This window comes from Coregonus clupeaformis, chromosome 23 (assembly GCF_020615455.1).
Source record: "Coregonus clupeaformis isolate EN_2021a chromosome 23, ASM2061545v1, whole genome shotgun sequence".
NCBI lineage: Eukaryota > Metazoa > Chordata > Actinopteri > Salmoniformes > Salmonidae > Coregonus > Coregonus clupeaformis.
This window is the reverse complement of record NC_059214.1, coordinates 4,281,537-4,303,098: the sequence shown is the minus strand read 5'-3', so window position 1 is coordinate 4,303,098 and position 21,562 is coordinate 4,281,537. Positions and strand designations below refer to the sequence as shown.

Genomic DNA, 21,562 nt, shown 5'->3' with positions numbered 1-21,562 from the left:
AGTATGCATGTCCCAGAAAAGAAATACGTTACAGTTTGGCAGTTTGGGAAGTGTGTGTGTGTGTGTGTGTGTGTGTGTGTGTGTGTGTGTGTGTGTGTGTGTGTGTGTGTGTGTGTGTGTGTGTGTGTGTGTGTGTGTGTGTGTGTGTGTGTGTGTGTGTGTGTGTGTGTGTGTCCCAGACACTCTTTTGCATCATTGGTCTGATCCCCCTGTATGTCTGTCTGTTTGTTTATTGTTGTGGTCAAGGTTGTCTGGAATAATCTGGATTCAGAAATGTAGGAACGTTTTCCATTTTGTCGTGGTCATGGTCTTTAGACATTTAGATATCTCCCGGGGCAAAACATAGTGCCACAAACCTGCAGTTCACGTGGTTTCGATTAGAGTGTGCATGCATGTTTTCTGATCAGACAGCCCACGGAGAGTAGATGGTTGTGACCACAAAGGGTCTGATGGACCACAGAGTCTAGCTTGCTCTGAGCACAACACGTGAAAGATCATTAACATTGGACGGTCACAGAGGAAACTAGAAAAGTAATGTTTCAAACAGAAACAGATTATACAGTCTGGTTTATTGGAGTCTTGTCATGTTGGGTTTCCTAGAAACAAACAGGATATGCACTGAAACTATAGCTCAGCCTTTCACTATAGCAGTCCAGACTGTCCAATGCATTTAGATTAGGGGAGGAATTATATAACATCCCCTCTCAATTCATCATGTGAATATTTACATGAGAGTTAATGTATATTAACATTGTGTTCTCTCATACACTCCACAGACACAGAGTCTACGAGATTAGCATTCTGTCCTCCATCTTAGATCTTCGAGTGAGGCAGTTTCTGTAGCTCTCCTCTGTCACCCTGGCTGTCCATAACACTGTGCTGAAGTGTTGAGCCTGGTTCCAGTGTTCACCATGTCACTGTTGAGACTGGGACTGGGTCCTCTGGCCCAACGGCTTTGAATGCTGTAGGAGTCAGATAAATGTTAATATACCAAATGCTTGTTACTGAGCCAAAAGCCTCAGCTGGGGTGTTGGGTACGTGGGTGGTCTGGTCTGGTGTGATCAACTGTTCAGAGAGAACATTCTAGAAGGGTGTCTGGCTTCATGTCTGGGCCCGCCTAGAGCAGTGTCCTACATACCCTGTTCTGGACAGCTGCATTGTGTGCTGGACTTTGTCCCAACCCAATCAACTAATCCTCAAGACTGTCATTAACAAGAGTGTTAATGCTGGGCTGGGACAAAAGCCTCCACACTCTGTACTCCCCACAGGACCAGGAGCGAGGAAGTGAGGGTAGAGAGAACGAATGGACCTCAATCCCCCATTCTCCACCAAAGAAACCCCTGGCCTCTCCTTGAGAATCCTCAGGCTCTCTCTATGTGATGAAGGATGTTAAGGTGATTAGTGTAGCAGGCCTGGAAAAGGTGATGTTGGAAAGAGCAGGTTGTTGTGATGGTGGTGGGTGGGGTCAGGATATATTGTAACACAATACCATTGTCTTCAGCTGAAATAGTCATCCACTATTTTAGGCCAAACTGCAAAAGCAAATGGATTCCACATAGCCACATATTTCTGTCCTTTGTGTCTGTCCGGAGGTGATGTGTCCTATTGTGTAGCTGGTGGGGTTTCCAGTCCACTGTCCAGGCGATGCCTCTGTGATGTCACACCTCAGCAGGGGTGCATCCCAATAGTCTGACATGGCTTCCTCTCCTTATCCTCTCTTGAACGGTGCTAGAACTCAGGCTGGGTGGAAGCAGTATGGAGGACGCCTGTTGACTACCAGATTCGCTTTCACCTGTCCAGTTCTGGAATGTCAGTGCAGATTGAGGAAAAGCGTACAAAGTAGTGGAAGCCACTTTAGGTTACTGTGATGTCAAAAGCAGGTGGAATTTAGACCTGAATGACACTGTCTCAAGTCAAGTCTTCACTATAGTCAGTCAGTCTGGGCTATCCCGCCACACAGTATGCCTGTACTGAAGATCTACAGTCTGCTAAAGATGTGTCGCCTTTAGATTCAGAGATCCCGAGATAGCTACAGCCAGTTAGGGAGGAAATTGATCCCCATGCATTCCATAGCGAAGGGCAGAAGGTCCTTTGTGGTGGGGAAGATAGGGGATCATGAAAGGACATCGTCTGCAGGGTGAAAGACTCTTTGTGATCCTGGGGAGGGTCTCAATGGGCTCTTTTTCTACGATTCCTAATCTGCCACTTTGTCGCGCTGAGAACATAAAGTGAACGTTTGGAAAGTTTTGGGAGTTTTTTGCAGGCGGGTGGGGGGTGGGGGATCGGGGTGGGGGATCGGGGTTGGCGATTGCTGTCTAAGCAGGCGCTGGTATGAGTGTGTAGACGGGGGTTAGGAGGACACAGTCCAATGACGTCAGAAGATAAACCAGCCTTGGAGACTCCTTGCATGTCAACTATGGACTGATTGTCTAAGATATATACAGGCTGAGTCGCTCATTCTATGCCTTCTATTGTTCTCTGATAGGGAAACAGTTTGGGCAGGTTTTCCTGGGAGTGTTTGCTTTCCTTTCATTGCTATTCACTGTCAGGCTCAGCTGTGGAAACTCTTGTGGAACATTAAGCATGCAAATATGTCCTATAGGTCAAATAATAATAATAATAATAATAATAATAATAATAATAATAATGTATTACATTTTTGTAAAGCACCTTTTATTATACAAGAATAATCTCAAAGTGTAAATAAGTAATTTGCATTCATGTATGGCCTTATAGAGGTAGTAGTGTTTTGTGCCTTAGTGACCACAGTGGCCTCTGGTGATCATCATGATTTGTCCAATGTCAATGCTACATGTTACAAACAGAGTGCTTTGTGTTGCTGTTAGTATGTAGCCTAGGGTCTCCATGGGAAGCCCAGGGCAGAGGTTCCAGACATTTTTCAATAGTGCCCCAGCCTGGAAATGTTCTGTGTGACCCACCAAGTAAACAGAACCATGTCTCAGACCACAACCCAGTCTTTAGTCACAACCATAGCAAAACTGGCCAAAACCCAACAATGGGTCCCAACCCACCAGTTAGTAACCACCATAGGCTATGGGACTTCTGTGTTTGATCATGTCTTGTCCACACTGAACTCTGGTCATGGTTGGTTCAAGTTTGTGTCCAGTCCTGTACAGACTACCTCGTGGAAGTAGCACTGGTATGCAGCCTAACGCCTCTGTGGGGAGTCTGGGGGATTGTTCACAGGCTCATTCTCACTGTCAGAATAAGGATCTCAGTGTACGACTCTGATGAATGGGAGGGTTACATATAAAAGGAACGTGCTGTCTGTCTGTCCAGTCTGTCTGTCTGTCTGTCTGTATGTCCAGGGGTGTTAATGGCTGAAATGAGTCAGACGATCCACATCAAAACAACCATTTAGCACACAGACCACCATACAGATCATATCCTCAGACAGTATCCAGACTATCAAACACAGTCATGCTATGACCCCAATGACCCCAATGACCCCACAGTCATAAACAACTACTATACACACGCAGTCTGTTATATATATATATTATATTCACAGCACAGCAGATCCTGAGTATATTGACTACTGTGTACAATTAAGGACATGCGTGTTCAACTATACACGTGCATATCCCATGCACCACCGTATACCAGACAAAACCTGTAAGCTACACATGAACATATTACAGTATGTTTGAGGGTTATTACTGTCTATCCATGATATTGTTTTGTTGTCTCTAACCCAGTTCTCTGTGATGTGTTCTCCAGGGTGGCAAGAAGTACAGTGGGCCATGTGGAGGGAGAGACTGCAGCGGAGGGTGTAAATGCTTCCCTGAGAAAGGTGCCAGGGTAAGTCATATTTCCTTCCTTGTTCTGCTCTCTAACCACGACACAACACTGTGTGCCCCCAGCTCTATCTCCATCTCTAGTCAACCCTCCATAACTCAATACCACAGGTGGCTGGTGGCACCTTAATTGGGGAGGAGGGGCTCATAGTAATGGCTGGAACGAAATAAATTGAATGGTATTGAACACATCAAACACATGGTTTCCATGTGTCCCAAATGACTTCCAAGTCCCACATGTCCCACATGGTTTCCAAGTCCCACGTGGTTTACATGTGTTTGATACCATCCCATTCACTCCATTGCAGACATTATTTTGAGCCGTCCTCCCCTCACCAGCCTCCTGTGCTCTACACCTCTAAATTAAGTATTTCAATTGGCTATCCAGGAGGTGTGAAAGCACCATAACAATGCAACAATAATAGAAAGACTACTTGAAGCGATAACACCCAACCAGACCTTCGTCAATACGAACCTCTCTGTCTGGGTAACATATGAACTCATTTCTATTATGGTTTGACTCCCAGTATATCTACCAATGGGCTGTTTCCCAACCCCTTTGTCTCACGTCCTTATCCTCTTATCACACATGCTGTTAGAGAAAGTGGTGAAACTCACACCATTAACTTAACAGTATAAAGAGGGGATGGAGGAGCCTCTAGAGCAGGACTGCCCAACCCTGTTCCTGGAGAGCTTCCCTCCTGTAGGTTTTCGCTCCAACCCCAGGTGTTACTAACCTGATTCATCTTATCAACCTGCTAATTATTAGAATCAGGTGTGCTAGATTAGGGTTGGAGCAAAAACCTACAGGACGGTAGCTCTCCAGGGCAGATGTTGTGAAAGCAGGGAGGGAGAGACAGATTAAACACCAGGTTGATAATGAGATAATGGGCCGAGAGAGAGAGACGGAGGGGGGGGACAGGATCTGTAAGAGGAACCAATTACTGAGCAGGGATATAGTCTTGGTAGTCTGTTATCATTTACACAGCAAATTGTCCAGTGCTGATTTTTTTTTGGTAACATTTCAAGTGTTGTTTCAGGAGTTAAATGTCCCTCTGTAAGAGTGAAATTAACACTCAGTGGTGTAAAAGAACCCCCAGTGTTGGTGTTAATAATCACAGTTATTGTTTTACACTGTAGAGAGTAAAACAGTCCCATTAAAACCACACCCATCATTATATTTCCCAGCATGCTCTACTGCAGGTAGATTTTTTAGGATGGTTTTTAATATCTGTGTTTTTGCATGTATATTGATTGTTTAATTAATCTTATGCTACACGAAGATAAATAACATACATTTTTTGAAACTAATCCAATCAGTTAGTTAGATTTATTGCACCCATTACTGAAATGATTGTTCCAGTTTAAATGGTTTAGGTAGTGTTTTTTTATTAAGTTAACTAACCCTGACAGTCATTCTGAATGCAGGTTGCGGGTGAATAAAAACTCCATCTGTTGGATATCCTAACTCTGGCAGGAATTACATATCACTTTCCAAGCCAGCATAATGGGATTTGCAGGCCTGATGTGGCCTGTAAACCAGGAGTTTCCTAACACCACTGTGTTAGGGTAAAACTAGGCCACTTACTAGGCCAATAATTAAGGCCTTATGAAATATGGACTGTATTTTCATAGAGTTTAATTTGAACGATAACGTTCCCCTAGGAACTCACTTGGTGAAAGCCACAGCCCTTTAAAAGGAAAGAATTCAACAGCCATGTCTCTGTCACTAACAAATACAGTAATGGGCGTTAACTCTACAATTTACTCAAAATGAAAAGACACCCTGGAAAATATGCAAATTAGGCTTTACACCATATAGTGTGAAAAAAACACCCCAATTGAATTTACTGTAACACTACAGGTGTTCAATTCTTACACTGAGAAAGTGTAACAGCATCATTTTACTCTAAATCAAGTGTAATGTTTTACACTGTAGGTGTTGTAAACACCACAATGGAGTTCCTTTGAACAATTTAATAGTTAAATGGAGAACACTGCAACATAGTTACATTTTTAACACTTTCAAAAGTGTAATTTTAACACCTGTACAGTGGGACTCATACTGTATGTTCACTGAAAATAGTGTACATTTCACACTTTTAGAGTTAAATGGGGAACAATGCAACAGATTCCAATCTTTAACACTTTCAAAGTGTTATTTTAACTAATTAGCTCTCACAGTCTCACGTCAGAATTAGATGTTCATCCATGTTTCTCAAACGTCAAATTTCGAAGGTGTTCCAAACGTCAAATTTCACATTGTTTAAGATTAAGTTTAGGCATTGACTCCAAAATCTTAAGGTTAGGCATTAACGGTTAACGTTTGGGATAGGCTTAAAACAAAAATAAAAAAATCAACTTTCTATCGCTGGATTCGAACATGCAACCTTTGGGGAACCAGAGGCAGATGCTTACGCCCATCCTCCATCCCCGTCCACAACACCGTAGCAAACCAAAGCCTACTCCAAGGTAACAACGCTCACTGTTGCTCCTAGTGTCCGGTATCCACGTCATCTCCCAACGTCCTTAGACATGGATGGACGGCGAATTCTGACTTGTAACACCGGCGACCTGGCTGATTTTAACAACAGTACAGTGAGACTCATATGTTCACTGAAAATAGTGTACATTCTACACTTTCAGAGTTAAATGTACACCATTGATTTTGCTGTATAGGAGTGTCTGATTACCATGGAGACCCGCTGGGAGAGTGACAGGTGGGGGACAGTGTCAAACCCATAATATGAGAATAGATGTATTCTAATAGAGCCGTTGTTACAGTGCATGCTCAAACTCAGACAGAGTGGCCAGTTTGGTTCTTTCTGCTCATCTTCAAAGTATATTCTCATAGGAACTATTAAACCGCCAGTTCAAACTTTATGTGACGTTCTAACCACAAGGATGGAGTTCTTCAGTTCGTAAAGCACACAGCCAGTGAGAAGAAGGCTTTGTTAGTGAGTTCTTAAAAGGGAATTGTACTCCAACCCGGTTGTGTTGGGACTTGGGAATTTACCAGGTCGACAATACAGTGTGTGGAACATTTGACCTCTACAGTCACCAGGTTACAGGAAACCCCATAAGGAGTAGTAGAGGTGAGAGAGACAGGAAAAACATTAAACAGCTTTAAGGATGCAAAGGCCTTGTGAGTGAGGGTCAGACCGTCAACGCTATCTCTTCCCTCCCTCCCACTCTCTCTGTGTTTCTCACTCTCTCTCTCTCTCTCTCTCTCTCTCTCTCTCTCTCTCTCTCTCTCTCTCTCTCTCTCTCTCTCACTCTCTCTCAATTCAAGGGGCTTTATCTCGCTCAACTCTCTCTCTTTATCTCGGCCAGATAGAGAGGGGAAAGAGTCTTGATTTCTCCCCCGGTTGCACTTTGGCATGTTGTTCCCATGACATTTGTTCCAGTAAACAAAATGCAAAGAAAGAAAGAAATCATCGGGTCTCTCCCACTCCCCATTCTCCCTCCCTCATATTCACACTCCCCATTCTCACTCCCTCATATTCACACTCCCCATTCTCCCTCCCTCATATTCACACTCCCCATTCTCCCTCCCTCATATTCACACTCCCCATTCTCCCTCCCTCATATTCACACTCCCCATTCTCACTCCCTCATATTCTCACTCCCCATTCTCACTCCCTCATGTTCTCACTCCCTCACATTCACACATCCACTGGGCCTAGTTGTAAAATCATTCGTTAGATTTTTACATCATAAACACTTGTGCCATCCCAAAAGGCAAAAGGCTGTTTTCACTTTTTTTTGTACAATCCTGGTTTATTTCCAAAAGTAGTTGTGTCTATTGTCTATTGTCTTGCTCCTTCCACTTGATTTCTAGCATATTTTTGTAGTAAATTCTCATTCACTCTAAGAGTCATTGGCGTCAGTTGAGCCAAATCAACATCTTCTCCTCGTCAGGTTGATTGATTTGTCTATGAATCAAACTGAAGAGAAGACGCTCCTCCCAGATGTCTGTCCCCTCTCCCTCTCCCTCTCCTTCTCTCTCTCTCTCTCTCTCTCTCGCTCTCTCTATCCCGCTATCTATCTTCCTTTGTCTCTCTCTGGGGAAGAGTGGACTCATCACTTTTTCCTGTTGATCATTCACAGGCCCCTGGATTGGCAAAGGTTGAACTACAGCTGTTTTGAATCGATGACAGTTGTTCTTCGGTTGAACTGGCGACCGCAGAAATATCAACCGCTCCCAGGGGTCGATTACGGCCATACATTGTTAAATTTTTACTGCTTCTCGATACAATATGGATGTGGCAATGCAGTTGTAGAAGGGCATCGTCCAACACTGTCATCAGTCTGGCATCTGTGTTAGAATATGTCTCCTAACTCCATTATGAATACAATGAGGAACAACCCAAAACCCCCGAAACGCCAAGATCCTTCAGCTTGTTAACATTCTCCCACAGAACTCATTACTGTAGGAAAAAGAAAAAGGAGAGAGAGAGAAACAGAGGCAGTGGTTTCTGGGAAGGGAGGATCGACAGAGAGCAGAGAGAGGAGTTGATTGTGTCAGAGAAAATTGTGTTCCAGAGATGGTAATTTCATGGGTGTTTAGCGTTGGCCAGAGAAGTGATATGGCATGGTTGTCCTCGATCCCTGCCACCACCCACTCCCCCTGGCAGACTGTGGAGGGTTTTATTCACAGAGAGAGTTCAAGAAAATATCACGCTCCTCTAGGCACTGATACACACTCATAGTTGCTTCATAGTCAAAGTTATTGTGGGTTGTAGCTCGTAACGCCAGTCCAATAAAACTGGGAAATAAACAAAGTGCTTGTGTCCATAAGATTGTAAAGTGTTGACAAATGCATGTAAAGTGTTTGACGAGCCCTCAAAACAAAGGATGAATTACTTGTGTCTATAGCAGGTTGGTGATTGTAAGGTATTGATATTTGAGAGGTATTTTGCGACATTTGAAGGACAAATGAAACCAAGAGCCTCTAGGCCAGAGGCCCCATTCTAGTCCAGCACCAGTATGAACAGCCTGTTGTCCTAGACAATGATTGGCCTGGCCCAGGACAGGACAGCTTGAGGACTTGGGACACAAGGCTTCCTTAGCAGAAAACATGTTCAGCAGATCAATGCTCTCTTTTGTACTGGGAGCCTTCCTCCTCCTCCTCCTCCTCCTCCTCCTCCTCCTCCTCCTCCTCCTTCTCCTGCAGGGAGGGGGCTGGAATATCACAGGGATAAATTACAGTCCCAAAAACAGTAGAAGAGGACTGGAAAGACCTCACTGTCTTCCAGAGAAAGAGAGAGAAAGAGAGAGGGTGAGGGAGTGAGAAAGACTGTTCTGTCCCAGTTTGAAAATAATTTTGTCCCCCATCCCTTCATGGGAAAAGCTGATGGCCGATGTGGAACAGGAAATGACACGCGGCACAGGAAGCTGAAAACATTAACAAGCAACTGATCTTTTTTATATAGACAACGACTCTGCGTTGGTGGGAAGGCGATTGTGTGTGTGTGTGTGTGTGTTTGTGTGTGTGTGTGCATCCGTGCGTGTCTATAAATGGCATGATTTCCTTGTTCCATGAAAACAAGGCCATGTATACATCCCGAAGTCCATGCCCTCACCCGTCATCAACTTCCCTGTCTCCATAGGGACAGGATAATGGAACTGTCCGGAATGCCATGGCCCTCTGAGGGAAGATCTGAGAGGCCACTTGTTCTATTTACAGTACGCCTGTGTGTATGTGTGTGTGTGTGCGTGTGTGCATGTGCGTGCATGTGCAAGAGAGAGACGACCTTGGTGAACTCTCCATCAACTCTTTTAAGCTCTTTTTGTACTGTAGTGTAGACCTTTTGATTTCAATTTCAATCAGGGGAGAATGTCTACATAGCACATCATCAAAAACTCTAATAGACCCTGTTTGATTACTGTTTGATTGACACAGTGTATTGAGCCTCAGACAGTGAGCAGAACCCCTGACCAGAGCCAGGGCAGGATCAGGAAGGATGGGATCTGGACTGATTTGCTGACAGGTTGGACATCTTGTCTATTGACCTGTAGGAAGCATACCAGCCGAACAAGCATGATGTCAGTGCCCAGCCTGGCTGCAAGCCTCTCAGCCAAACATATAATCCTCAATCACATCCAAGTGTGTAAGCCCTGACCTTAATAACCCCATACCTCAGCCCTGACCTTAACCCCATACCTCAGTCCTGACCTTAATAACCCCATACCTCAGCCCTGACCTTAATAACCCCATACCTCAGCCCTGACCTTAATAACCCCATCCCTCAGCCCTGACCTTAATAACCCCATACCTCAGCCCTGACCTTAATAACCCCATCCCTCAGCCCTGACCTTAATAACCCCATCCCTCAGCCCTGACCTTATCCCCATACCTCAGCCCTGACCTTAATAACCCCATACCTCAGTGCTGCCTGTCAAGCATGAACAGTGATGATAAAGAACAGGGTGTAGTGGTGCGTGTGGGCGAGGGAACAGGAGGGGTGAGAGGGGAGGGGGTCCAAACCTGCTGCTATCACTAAAGATTTGAGATGGGAGGTTGCTGTTTTCTTCTCTCATGGCTCTGATTCCTTCAGAGAGAGTCAGTGTGGATCATAGGCTCTTGTCTTGGCCTGCTGTAACAGACGTGAAATGAAACTTTCTTCTGTAAAGAGAGGAGTTAGACAGACAGCGAGCAGCTGGGTGTGTTTGTGTGTGTGAGGATGTGTGTCTGTCTGTCCAAAAGCTACATGTGTCCTATTAGTGTGTCAGCTCCCCAAAACCTCAACATTTTATCCATGGCAACCGAGAGAGAAATATCATCACAAACTGTTGCTGAGGATCAAGAACTTTAATGTCACAGAAGAGAGAGTGACCCAAACCTGTTAAAAACACTGGTCAGCCCTAGACTTGAAGAAGACAAAGCACACACTCCTAACAGGCTTGTTAAATCCTCAGACATCACAGTGTTTGTCTTATCTCCTCTCCAGTCACGGTGCACTTTTTCAGATCCTCTGTTGCAATCTTATACAGAGAAGTGTGTGACGGAGAGTGTGTGTGTGTATATGGATGAGTTTGTTGAGACATTTTTCCAGTAGATAAATGTTTATGGCACATGGACAAGGGTATACTGTAGGAATGTTTTGTTTGTATGTATGTGTGTAGTCTGGATTCAGGACGTCAGTTAGAGGGTTAGGGTGGGGTGAGGAAGGGGGCAGGGGCAGACTCTAACCTTGTTAAAGAGAAGTGAAGCCTCACTGTCAAGGACAGTGGACACAGATATACCTCTTTCCAGACACACACACACACACACACACTTCATAATTCAGGAAATGGACATCACAAGATCTCATCCTACAGTTCCCTCCATAAGTATTGGTACAGTGAAGTCTAAATCATATTCAATTTGAGATCAAATTAGCTTTTATTTGGGGACATTTCTGTTTTGTGTTTCTGTTTTGTATTTCTGTTTTGTATTTCTGTTTTGCATTTCTGTTTTGTATTTCTGTTTTGCAAATCAACTTCTTAGGACACACTTACGGTCTTACAGTCATGGACAGACATACAGTCTTCTTCCCAGACACACACACCGTCCCGCACACACACTCTTCATAACTCATAATTCAGAAAATGGACATCACAAGATCGTATTTCCCTGATGGCATCTTTGTCATCTGGCTCTGTGCTCAAAAGAGACTCCTCTTCTCCTTTTTCATGTTTATCACCTCCTGAAAGAAAGAGATGTTTGACCCGTCCATCCTGCACCCAGCTGTGGCCCAGCTCTACGGGCCTGGCTGTTGCATTTAAAGACGATGGCTGTGTTATAGGAACAAGAGGTGCCTTGTGTGTGACGGACAGAGTAGCGTCTCTTTTAAGGCACAGGACACACAGAGAGAGAGAGAGAGAGAGAGAGAGAGAGAGACTTTTTGACTTTTTTTCTTTCTTTAATGGTACATCCTCATTTCATTAAACCCCCCTCCCAAAAAAAAAAAAAAAAAACATAAAAAATGACCAATATCCCCTGTACTGCATACTCACCTTTCCCTCTACCCCACGATACGAAAACAACACCACACATCACAATAACCCATACCTCACCACTTCTACAACCGTATATCCAGACCATCTCCCCCAGCTATACAGACAGCCCCCCCAACACACCACATCTGTTGAAACATCTCCACACTTTTTATCATTTTATAGAACTCAAATACCCCTACACACCTCTTTTGAGGAGCAAATTTTTACAGACAGACCCGGTACAAAAAGGACTGCCACCCCTGCACTAACATTTGTCCCATGGCTCAGCACACTTGCCCCTTTCCACCAGAGCCCCCAATCAACTTCATTCACGACATCGCTATGCGTCTCCTGCAGAAACAACACCTGTACTTTTTTTTGTTTTACATATTCACCCAACACACTCCTCTTTCCCATCTCTGGCGCCATTAATATTAAGTGAGCCTACCCAAAGAGTCTCCATAAGAAGTGGGAGAAAAGCCAGCAAAGAAAGAGACCAATAGTAAAGCTCAAAAAGCCCCAGTGCCAGAAAGAAAACTTTCATCTAAACAGTGTCTGAAGGTAGACCTTCACGCACGGTTGTGACCCACTTCCTCAACCTAAACCGTTTCCTGGGTGAGAGGACACCATGCCCCTCATTTTTCATAGCATGTTGTACTGATCTTACAAACTTTCCCGGATCGCAAAAAAAGCCTCAAGATTAACTGTTTCCCTGGACCCAGAAAATAAATCCTCCTCATCGTCATCGTCTTCCTCAGACTCACCTTCCTCCTCCTCATCTTCCAACCTGACCACCTGCCCTTCCTCTCTAGTCAGGGCCTCCCCCCCAGCTCCAGGCAAAGGTTCCTTGGTGCCTTTCACATTTACATTTTAGTCATTTAGCAGACGCTCTTATCCAGAGCGACTTACATGAGCAATTAGGGTTAAGTGCCTTGCTCAAGGGCACATCGACAGATTTTTCACCTAATCGGCTCTGGGATTAGAACCAGTGACCTTTCGGTTACTGACACAACGCTCTTAACCACTAAGCTACCTGCCGCCCACCACCAGCCTCTCCCCTCCCACCTCCTTTCTTCTTCCCCTTTTTTCTCTTTCGCTTGACACCCTCCTCCACCCCCCCCTAGTCGCTTCCCCTTCCCCACTATACTCTCCTCATCCACTAGCATAACCTGACTAAGCCCAGCCTCATCTACACCACCATCCATGACATGACTAGAACCAGTCTCAGCTACACCACCATCCATAACATGACTAGACCCAGCCTCATCTACACCACCATCCATAACATGACAAGACCCAGCCTCATCTACACCACCATCTATAGCATGACTAGACCCAGCCTCATCTACACCACCATCCATGACATGACTAGAACCAGTCTCAGCTACACCACCATCCATAACATGACTACACCCAGCCTCATCTACATCACCACCTATAGCATGACTAGGCCCAACCTCATCTACACCACCATCCATAACATGACAAGACCCAGCCTCATCTACACCACCATCTATAGCATGACTAGACCCAGCCTCATCTACACCACCATCCATAACATGACTAGACCCAGCCTCACCTACACCACCATCTATAGCATGACTAGACCCAGCCTCAGATACACCACCATCCATAGCATGACTAGACCCAGCCTCACCTACACCACCATCTATAGCATGACTAGACCCAGCCTCATCTACCCCACCATCTGTAGCATGACTAGGCCCAGCCTTAGCTACACTACCTGGTATGGCAACTGCTCGGCCTCCGACCGCAAGACACTACAGAGGGTAGTGCGTACGGCCCAGTACATCACTGGGGCCAAGCTTCCTGCCATCCAGGACCTCTATACCAGGCGGTGTCAGAGGAAGGCCCTCAAAATTGTCAAAGACTCCAGCCACCCTAGTCATAGACTGTTCTCTCTGCTACCGCACAGCAAGCGGTACCGGAGTGCCAAGTCTAGGTCCAAAAGACTTCTCAACAGCTTCTACCCCCAAGCCATAAGACTCCTGAACAGCTAATCATGGCTACCCAAACTATTTGCACTGCCCCCCCACCCCCACCCCCACCCCTTATTTTTACGCTGCTGCTACTCTGTTAATTATTTATGCATAGTCACTCTACCCACATGTACATATTACCTCAACTACCTCAACTAGACGGTGCCCCCGCACATTGACTCTGCACCGGTACCCCCCTGTTATTTTATTTTACTTCTGTTCTTTTTTTCTCAACACTTTTTTGTTGTTGTTTTATTTTACTTTTTTTGTTAAAAAATAAATGCATTGTTGGTTAAGGGCTGTAAGTAAGCATTTCACTGTAATGTCTACTACACCTGTTGTATTCGGTGCATGTGGCCAATAAAATGTGATTTGATTTTATTTGATCTGTCGCAAGACTAGGCCCAGCCTCTGCTGCCTGCGTCTCAGGGCCCCCTGCACGTTGACCTCGATTTCCACCACTGGTGCTTGAACCCTCACCTTCTCTACGGCCTTTATGTGGGCACGCAAAGCTCTTATGCCCCAAATCTCCACACTCAAAGCACCGTAGACTATCAGTAGAGCCCCTGCCCATGCCTCACTTTAAAATGCACATTTAACTGTTGCTCATTGTTATTCAGAAACATGAACACTTGCCGCCGGAACGAAACAACATGCTTGACGGCATCTGCCTGAAAACCTGCTGACAGTACACGAAAACCACTAGCGAACTTACCAAAACGACTCAACTCCTTCCTGATTTGATCATCCGTAATAAACTGAGGCAAATTTGCAACTACCACCCTAGTCGAAGGGGTAGAAAGAGGAGAAATTGGCACCAACACACCCCTTACAAATATTCCACTAGAAATGAGCCTACCCACCAAATTTGCTCTTTTCATGAACACAACCACAGCTTTGTTCATTCTAGAAGCGGAATGTATAAATTCAGCTCCTACCTGTTCGCCAACCGCGAGCAGAACCTCCTCCTCCTTAATTCCCTTATTGGGAACACACCTGAATCCATGCCGTAACGACAGCGTCTCCTCCGCGCTAGGCTGCGAAGCCATCGCTCACACCACACCGTTCAAAACCCCAGGAAACTAAACCTTTGTCCTCTTCCTCCCTAACTTTGAAAAGAAAACAGTGGGTACCACTAAAACAAACAGTGCATTAACCCTCCACCATAGAACATTGAAATTGAAAGGAAAGACCAAGGAAAGAATCAAGAAATAAGTTAGGACAGAGCCCTCCACACCAAACACTCAAACTTCAAAAAACTCCCAGCATGCACTGAGAGAGAGAGAGAGAGAGAGAGAGAGAGAGAGAGAGAGAGAGAGAGAGAGAGAGAGAGAGAGAGAGAGAGAGCGAGAGAGAGAGAGAGAGAGAGAGAGATGCAGACATGTACATTTACAGCCAAACAGAGGAGGCCAGATTGACATGCTAGAACAAACGAGAAAGAGTGTATTTTTATTCTACTGATTAATATCATTATAGGGTTTAACAGAGTTCAGAGATAGAGGTCACTCAGGTCAAAGGTCAGAGGTCAGCAAGCCTCCACGGATAGGCTACATAAAGAGGGTACAGTCATTGTGGAATGCTGAGTAGCTACAGTTTAAAGCTAACCAACAACAGTCCTCTCCATAACTTAGTGTTTATCACAGAATCTCAGTGAGTACAGTCTCTCAAGCTGTGGTGAGTAATAGTTCATTTTGAATTATGGCTGTAGTTAGTTTACCCATGCAGCATGCCTCCCACTGACTGCACGCCTCAGTAGGCCCTCCTTAAAAACTAATTATTTCACCACTATTAGTGGACCACGGGGCTGTTGTATCAGTGAGGGAATAACAGGGAATAAGAGTTAAAGGTCAGCTCTGAGGAGGTCTGAGACAGTGTGTTTATCTGTCCTCTCAGGCATAAACAGTTATAGGACACAATATGACACTGACATAGTTTGACGTACTGGTCATTCAGATGACATGCACTCCAAGACTGGCACTTGGTAAGACCATTAAAACTAGGGTTGTCACGATACCAGTATCGTATAATGGTAAGCAATTTAAGCTGTGATAATTTCATGAGGTAAACAGTACTAATGTTGGAAACAAACAAACAGTCTTATCGTGTCACCCAGAGTCACATTTGCTTATTTTCTAAGCAATAATTGAATACTATTTAATTGTACTATTTAATTTTACAATATTTGTAATTATTAATATTTTAGTAATTTACTTGAATCAGAGTATAGTCTGGTTCGTGTTTTCCTTTTTGGAAAATTGGGTATCGTAGTATTGTGATACTGTTGCCATGACAACACTATTAGCACTTCACAGACCTACCCTTTAGCTTACCTAAGTGGATACAGTCGACTAATTGTCGAGTGTGTACATCGTACAGTATGTGCTGGAGTGTGGCGTAGTTGTTAGCCCCTCCAGACCACACATACCCCTGGTGACATGGGTAAGAATCCCATCTCCACTCTTCCTCTCTCTATCCTCTACATTTAGATGACCACTATATCACCTGAGCTGTAGACTTCTGTGTATGAGGGAAGTGGAGTGGAGGACAAATTCTGAGGTTTAGGATTGTATGGGGATGTGGTTTACTGTACTCTACTTTGCTTTGCATGACTTTGACACTTTGAAATGCTTGTGAGAGTCACTGAATCTTCAGTTTTTATCAAAATCCCCTCTTTTGTATATCGCCCTCTAGTGCTCCTATCCATTGGCATACCTCTCTGTTCTCCCCAGGCCAGTACTGTATGTAATCTCATTGTTACTCTCACATGGACTTTAATTACCTTTGTGTCCCAAAGCTGAACAGGTAGAGGGGGATACCCAACCTCTCTCTCTTTCTTTTCTCTCTCCCATGACATCATACCTCTCCTGTCAGTATGTATCCTTCTGTTTTTCTCCTCAGTACTCTAACACGTGTGCACGCACGCACACACGCACACACACACACGCACACACACACACGCACACACACACGCATGCACACACACGCACACACGCACACACACACACGCACACACACGCATGCACACACACGTGACTAAGAGGGCCCAGAGGGAGAGGCCCTAGAGAGTAATGGAGAAAGGGAGATAGAGAGGGATGGACACTTTGTGCAATGTGGGGACACTTTCTCAGACAAACTCTGGACTCATTTTGTTTTTGTGTGTGTGTGTGTGTGTGTGTGTGTGTGTGTGTGTGTGTGTGTGTGTGTGTGTGTGTGTGTGTGTGTGTGTGTGTGTGTGTGTGTGTGTGTGTGTGTGTGTGTGTGCTGAAGCTCAAGGCTCGGGGGGATCTCAGGCTGAGAACAGCAGGGTTTGGCCCTCAAGTATCCCAGGAGTCTTTGAGGGCCTGACACCTGTGTGATTTCCTCACGCTGCTGGAATGAGACGTCTGTGGTCTGAGGCCCAGATGTGTGTGTGTGTGTGTGTGTGTGTGTGTGTGTGTGTGGACGTGTTTAACTATATAGTTAAACCAAGAGAAATTTGACACAACTGGGGACATTTTGTTGGTCCCCACAAGGTCAAATGCTATTTCTAGGGGGTTTAGGGTTAAGATTAGAATTAGTGTTAGGGTTAGAATTGGGTTTAGGGTTAGGGTTAGGAGACAGGGTTAGTTTTAGGGTTAGGGTTAGGAGCTAGGGTTAGGTTTAGGGTTAGGGTTAAGGTTAGGTCTTTGGGTTAAGGTTAGGGTTAGGGTTAGGATTAATAGGATTTTGAATGGGACTGAATTGTATGTCCCCACATGGTTAGCTGCGCAAGACTGTGTGAGTGTGTGTGTGTCTGTGTGTGCGTGTGTGTGTGTGTGTGTGTGTGTGTGTGTGTGTGTGTGAATGTGTGTGTGTGTTTAAGGGAATCCAATAGGGGCATTTGGCCCCTCAAAGCCATTGTTACATTCATTAAGCACCATTATAGGGCCATTCCAGCTCACATCCTTCCATAGAGTCCAGTCTAGCTCCCAGGACATCGTCTCCTTCTGTTTGTCCTCACAAGACACAATTAATTTCCACAGATAGCCACAATATGGCATTAACTTCATATGGCACCACTCAGGATAGAGTTACATGTATTAAATGACTAGGGGAGTTGAACAGTACCAGTTATGATACTCCATGAATAATGGAATAAAACATGTGACAGACGTTCTAGACTGAGGAATGCATTCATAAGGAATTTTTCAAACATAGTTTGAGATGATGATACCATCATAAAATGGGAGTATTTGGTGGTATATTGAGCGGTAATGACAAGGCGGGAATACCCCCCAACATTTAGAGTTGACTGACATGGACATCAGCCAAATGCATTAAGTCCATTGTCATTGAACATAGTCTGTAACCTCCAACGCATTAACGACATCAGTTTAACACCACTAAGGATACAATTACACAAAGGAAAAGGACTAGACAGGGGTGCACCAGTCTAATAGAGGCCACTAACAAAACATTAAATACTTTTGATGATAGTATCAACCATGATGAACTGGAAAACTGTGTCATTCATAATGATGAGCGACTGGCATGGACCACAAGGTGGGATTAACCATCATTTCCAGATAATTGACATGGACAACAGCCAATCCCACTCCAGCCAGAGATACCTCTATAATCCACCAGTCTGAAGAGCCTTTGTACCCTCCCCTGTTGCCAGATGGCCTGTTCGAAATGTCCGGATGGGTCAAACGTTCCGATTTTGGAAAGCTCGTCCTTTTCCCACGCTGGGGTACAGCCTCCTTTCTCTTCCCAGCTGTGACAGGCATTCCTAGACTGTTGCACATCGAACGAACAAGCCAATCAGGGCTCCAACCAGCTCCAACAGGTCTCACTGATGGAGAACACATGGGGCTGTGGTGGTAATCCACTACTGTGATCACATTCCACAGCAGACGCCAAAGACCCTCTTTACCTGGAGGACATTCTACTGCCTCATCAACACCACAGGAAGAACCTTTCACATTTAACACACATGTACTGTACATATACATACCAGAGGATTAGGAGGAAATCTAGTCAACCCCTTGACCTGTGTTGTAGGAACTGTGTGTCTGTGTGTGTGTGTGTGTGTGTGTGTTGGTTGGTTCTTCTATCCTTGTGGGGACCTAAAATCCCTGAAAGTCCCCACAAGGATAGTAAAACAAGGAAAATTCTCCCTCGTGGACAAAGGCTATTTAAGGTTAGGTTTAGGGTTAGAGTTACAATTAGGGTTAGGAGTTAGGTTTAGGGTTATGGTAAGGGTAAGGTTAAGGTTTAGGGTTAGGGTTTAGGGAAAATAGGATTTTGAATGGAAATAAATTGTAGGTCCCCACAAGGTTAGAAGAACAAAATGTGTGTGTGTGTGTGTGTATGTGTGTGTGTGTGTGTGTGTGTGTGTGTGTGTGTGTGTGTGTGTGTGTACGCGCACCACAGGGATAACAGATGACGCATCTGTAGAGATTAGCTCAGAGTCTAAACACATTAAGGCTAATGTAAACGGGGACCGCAGCAGCCCGACAGACGGACGGTCCCTGTGTTAAACAAGGAGACTTCACTCCTTCACTCCTCCATGAGAAACAGAGAGTGACGACAAATCTGTCTGTTCATTGTCTATCCTCCTCCTCTCCTCTTCTCCTCCCCCTCTCTTTTTCCTGGAGGGAGAGACGCGGGACAATGAGTCAGAGGAACTGTGTATTTTAGCAGGAGGTCAGAGCAGGAGGAGCGGGTGTTGACATAGAAATGCTCTCACTGGTCCCCCTTCTCTCCCTTATCCCTCTCTGGATGCAGGGGTTTTCAAGTATTTTTCCAGACTATTTCATTTTCAGCAGCCAGACATTCAGTATCCATATAATATACTGGATCATATCCCCCTTTGTGTGTTCATATTGCATGTGATCCTTTTACAAGCGTTTTAATATAAACAGGTCCTGGGAGGGTTTTCAGAACTAGGCCATGTAACCATGGGGACAGAGAGAGAAATGGGAAGCTGATCTGATGACCGCTCGCTGGCTGGAAGCAAGGGCTCAGGCAAGAGACAGCGCCCACAGCTTCAGTTTACAGAACCATTAGAGCCTTAGGGTGTCTACTGCACCATCAGTCACATAGATCTTCCTCTCTACATGAAACACATGCTCCATCCTCAGCATAGTCAGGAACCAGGCAGTGGCAGCTCACAAGTGCCCACAGTTGAATCTCCACATTGGAGGAGCAAGATATGACGTCATTGGGATTGATTGTTTTGAATTGGACCCAGAGGAATTTAGATTATTTAAAGATACATTTTATGGACTTTTAACGGCCACATTTAAAGGGTCAAACTCTTCAGTGTGAGGCGATGGCTGTCAGCAATCTGTCTCATAGTGATGACATCAGAGGACAGGACACCCATGCTGTACAGTATCATTCCTTCCTCCCCATGTTTCAGCCATCCTGTTTAGATTGCTGTGTGGCTCTTAAGGAGATACAGTGTCTCCTACTGTGGGAGGGGGAGCAGGAAGGGACTTTTAGTAACATTGTCAATGATTACAGCATCCTGATCCATAACAAAAGTAAATAACGGGTGGAATAAATATATAAATAGCTTGGATGTATGAGAGAGAGAGGTATGTGTGTGTGTGGGAGAACTCACTAAATCTCTGTTTAGTTAGTGGGGTGGAGTGTGTGTGCGTATAAGCCACAGAAGGTTGGTGGCACCTTAATTGGGGAGGACGGGCTCATGGTAATGACTGGAGCAGAATCAGTGGAATGGTTGGGGAGGACGGGCTCATGGTAATGACTGGAGCAGAATCAGTGGAATGGTATTACATTTTAGTCATTTAGCAGACGCTCTTATCCACAGCGACTTACACTTAGTGATTACATATTATTATTATTTTATACTGGCCCCCCGTGGGAATCGAACCCACAACCCTTGCATTGCAAACGCCATGCTCTATCAACTGAGCTACATCCCTGCCGGCCATTCCCTCCCCTACCCTGGACGACGCTGGGCCAATTGTGCGCCGCCCATGAGTCTCCCGGTCACGGCAGGCTGCGACAGAGCCTGGATTCGAACCAGGATCTCTAGTGGCACAGTTAGCACTGCGATGCAGTGCCTTAGACCACTGCGCCACTCAGGAACACTGGTATCAAACTGGTATCAAACACATGGTTTCTATGTGTTTGATGCCATTCTATTAGCTCTGTTCCAGCCATTATTATGAGCTGTCCTCCCCTCAGCAGCCTCCACTGGTATAAGCCTATGCTTTTCCCAAGGCCTGGGGAAATTGTATAGCATGTATCAGTCACACACAGACTGCATATGCCATAGCTCGTTAGGGATAGAGGCTAAACTAACGGACAAACAGAGTTAATATATAGTCCTGGGGGCTAAATAGAACAGAATGGAATCTAAAGCCCTCTCAGACATTAAACTATTTACGTAAACCGTGTATTAACACAAATTAACCTCATTATATTCTTCAGGTCACATTGATTCATTCCACATTCCTTTACTCTGTGAAAACCTGTACTGTCTGTTGTAGATCATTTGTCGTCACATCCACATACTGTATATTCATTGACATATCGGTATATAGTATACCCGCTACGTATGTCCATGGTTGTACATTTTCTTCGTAGATATCTTCATACAAAGATATTCACAGACTCACACACATGCCTGCATAGACTCTTCCTATCTGTTAAGTTGTATTACCTTCATCAATGACCCTTTCCCTTTTAGCCTGTCACCTCTGACCCTCAACCAAAGCCCCTTTCATACATCAGGCATCATTCTGTTGTTCCCCGCCCTCAGACGTA

At 44.9% G+C, this 21,562-nt stretch overlaps 1 protein-coding gene across 1 annotated transcript in view; it reads left to right on the top strand.

The window, feature by feature from the left end:
- The window catches only part of LOC121536378 (collagen alpha-2(IV) chain), a 110,036-nt gene that overhangs the window by 36,330 nt on the left and 52,144 nt on the right, over window positions 1-21,562 (top strand). Inside the window, exon 4 of the mRNA XM_045206502.1 lies at window positions 3,742-3,822. Within this exon, the coding sequence (XP_045062437.1) occupies window positions 3,742-3,822 (81 nt within the window). The remainder of the gene's footprint in view (window positions 1-3,741; window positions 3,823-21,562) is intronic.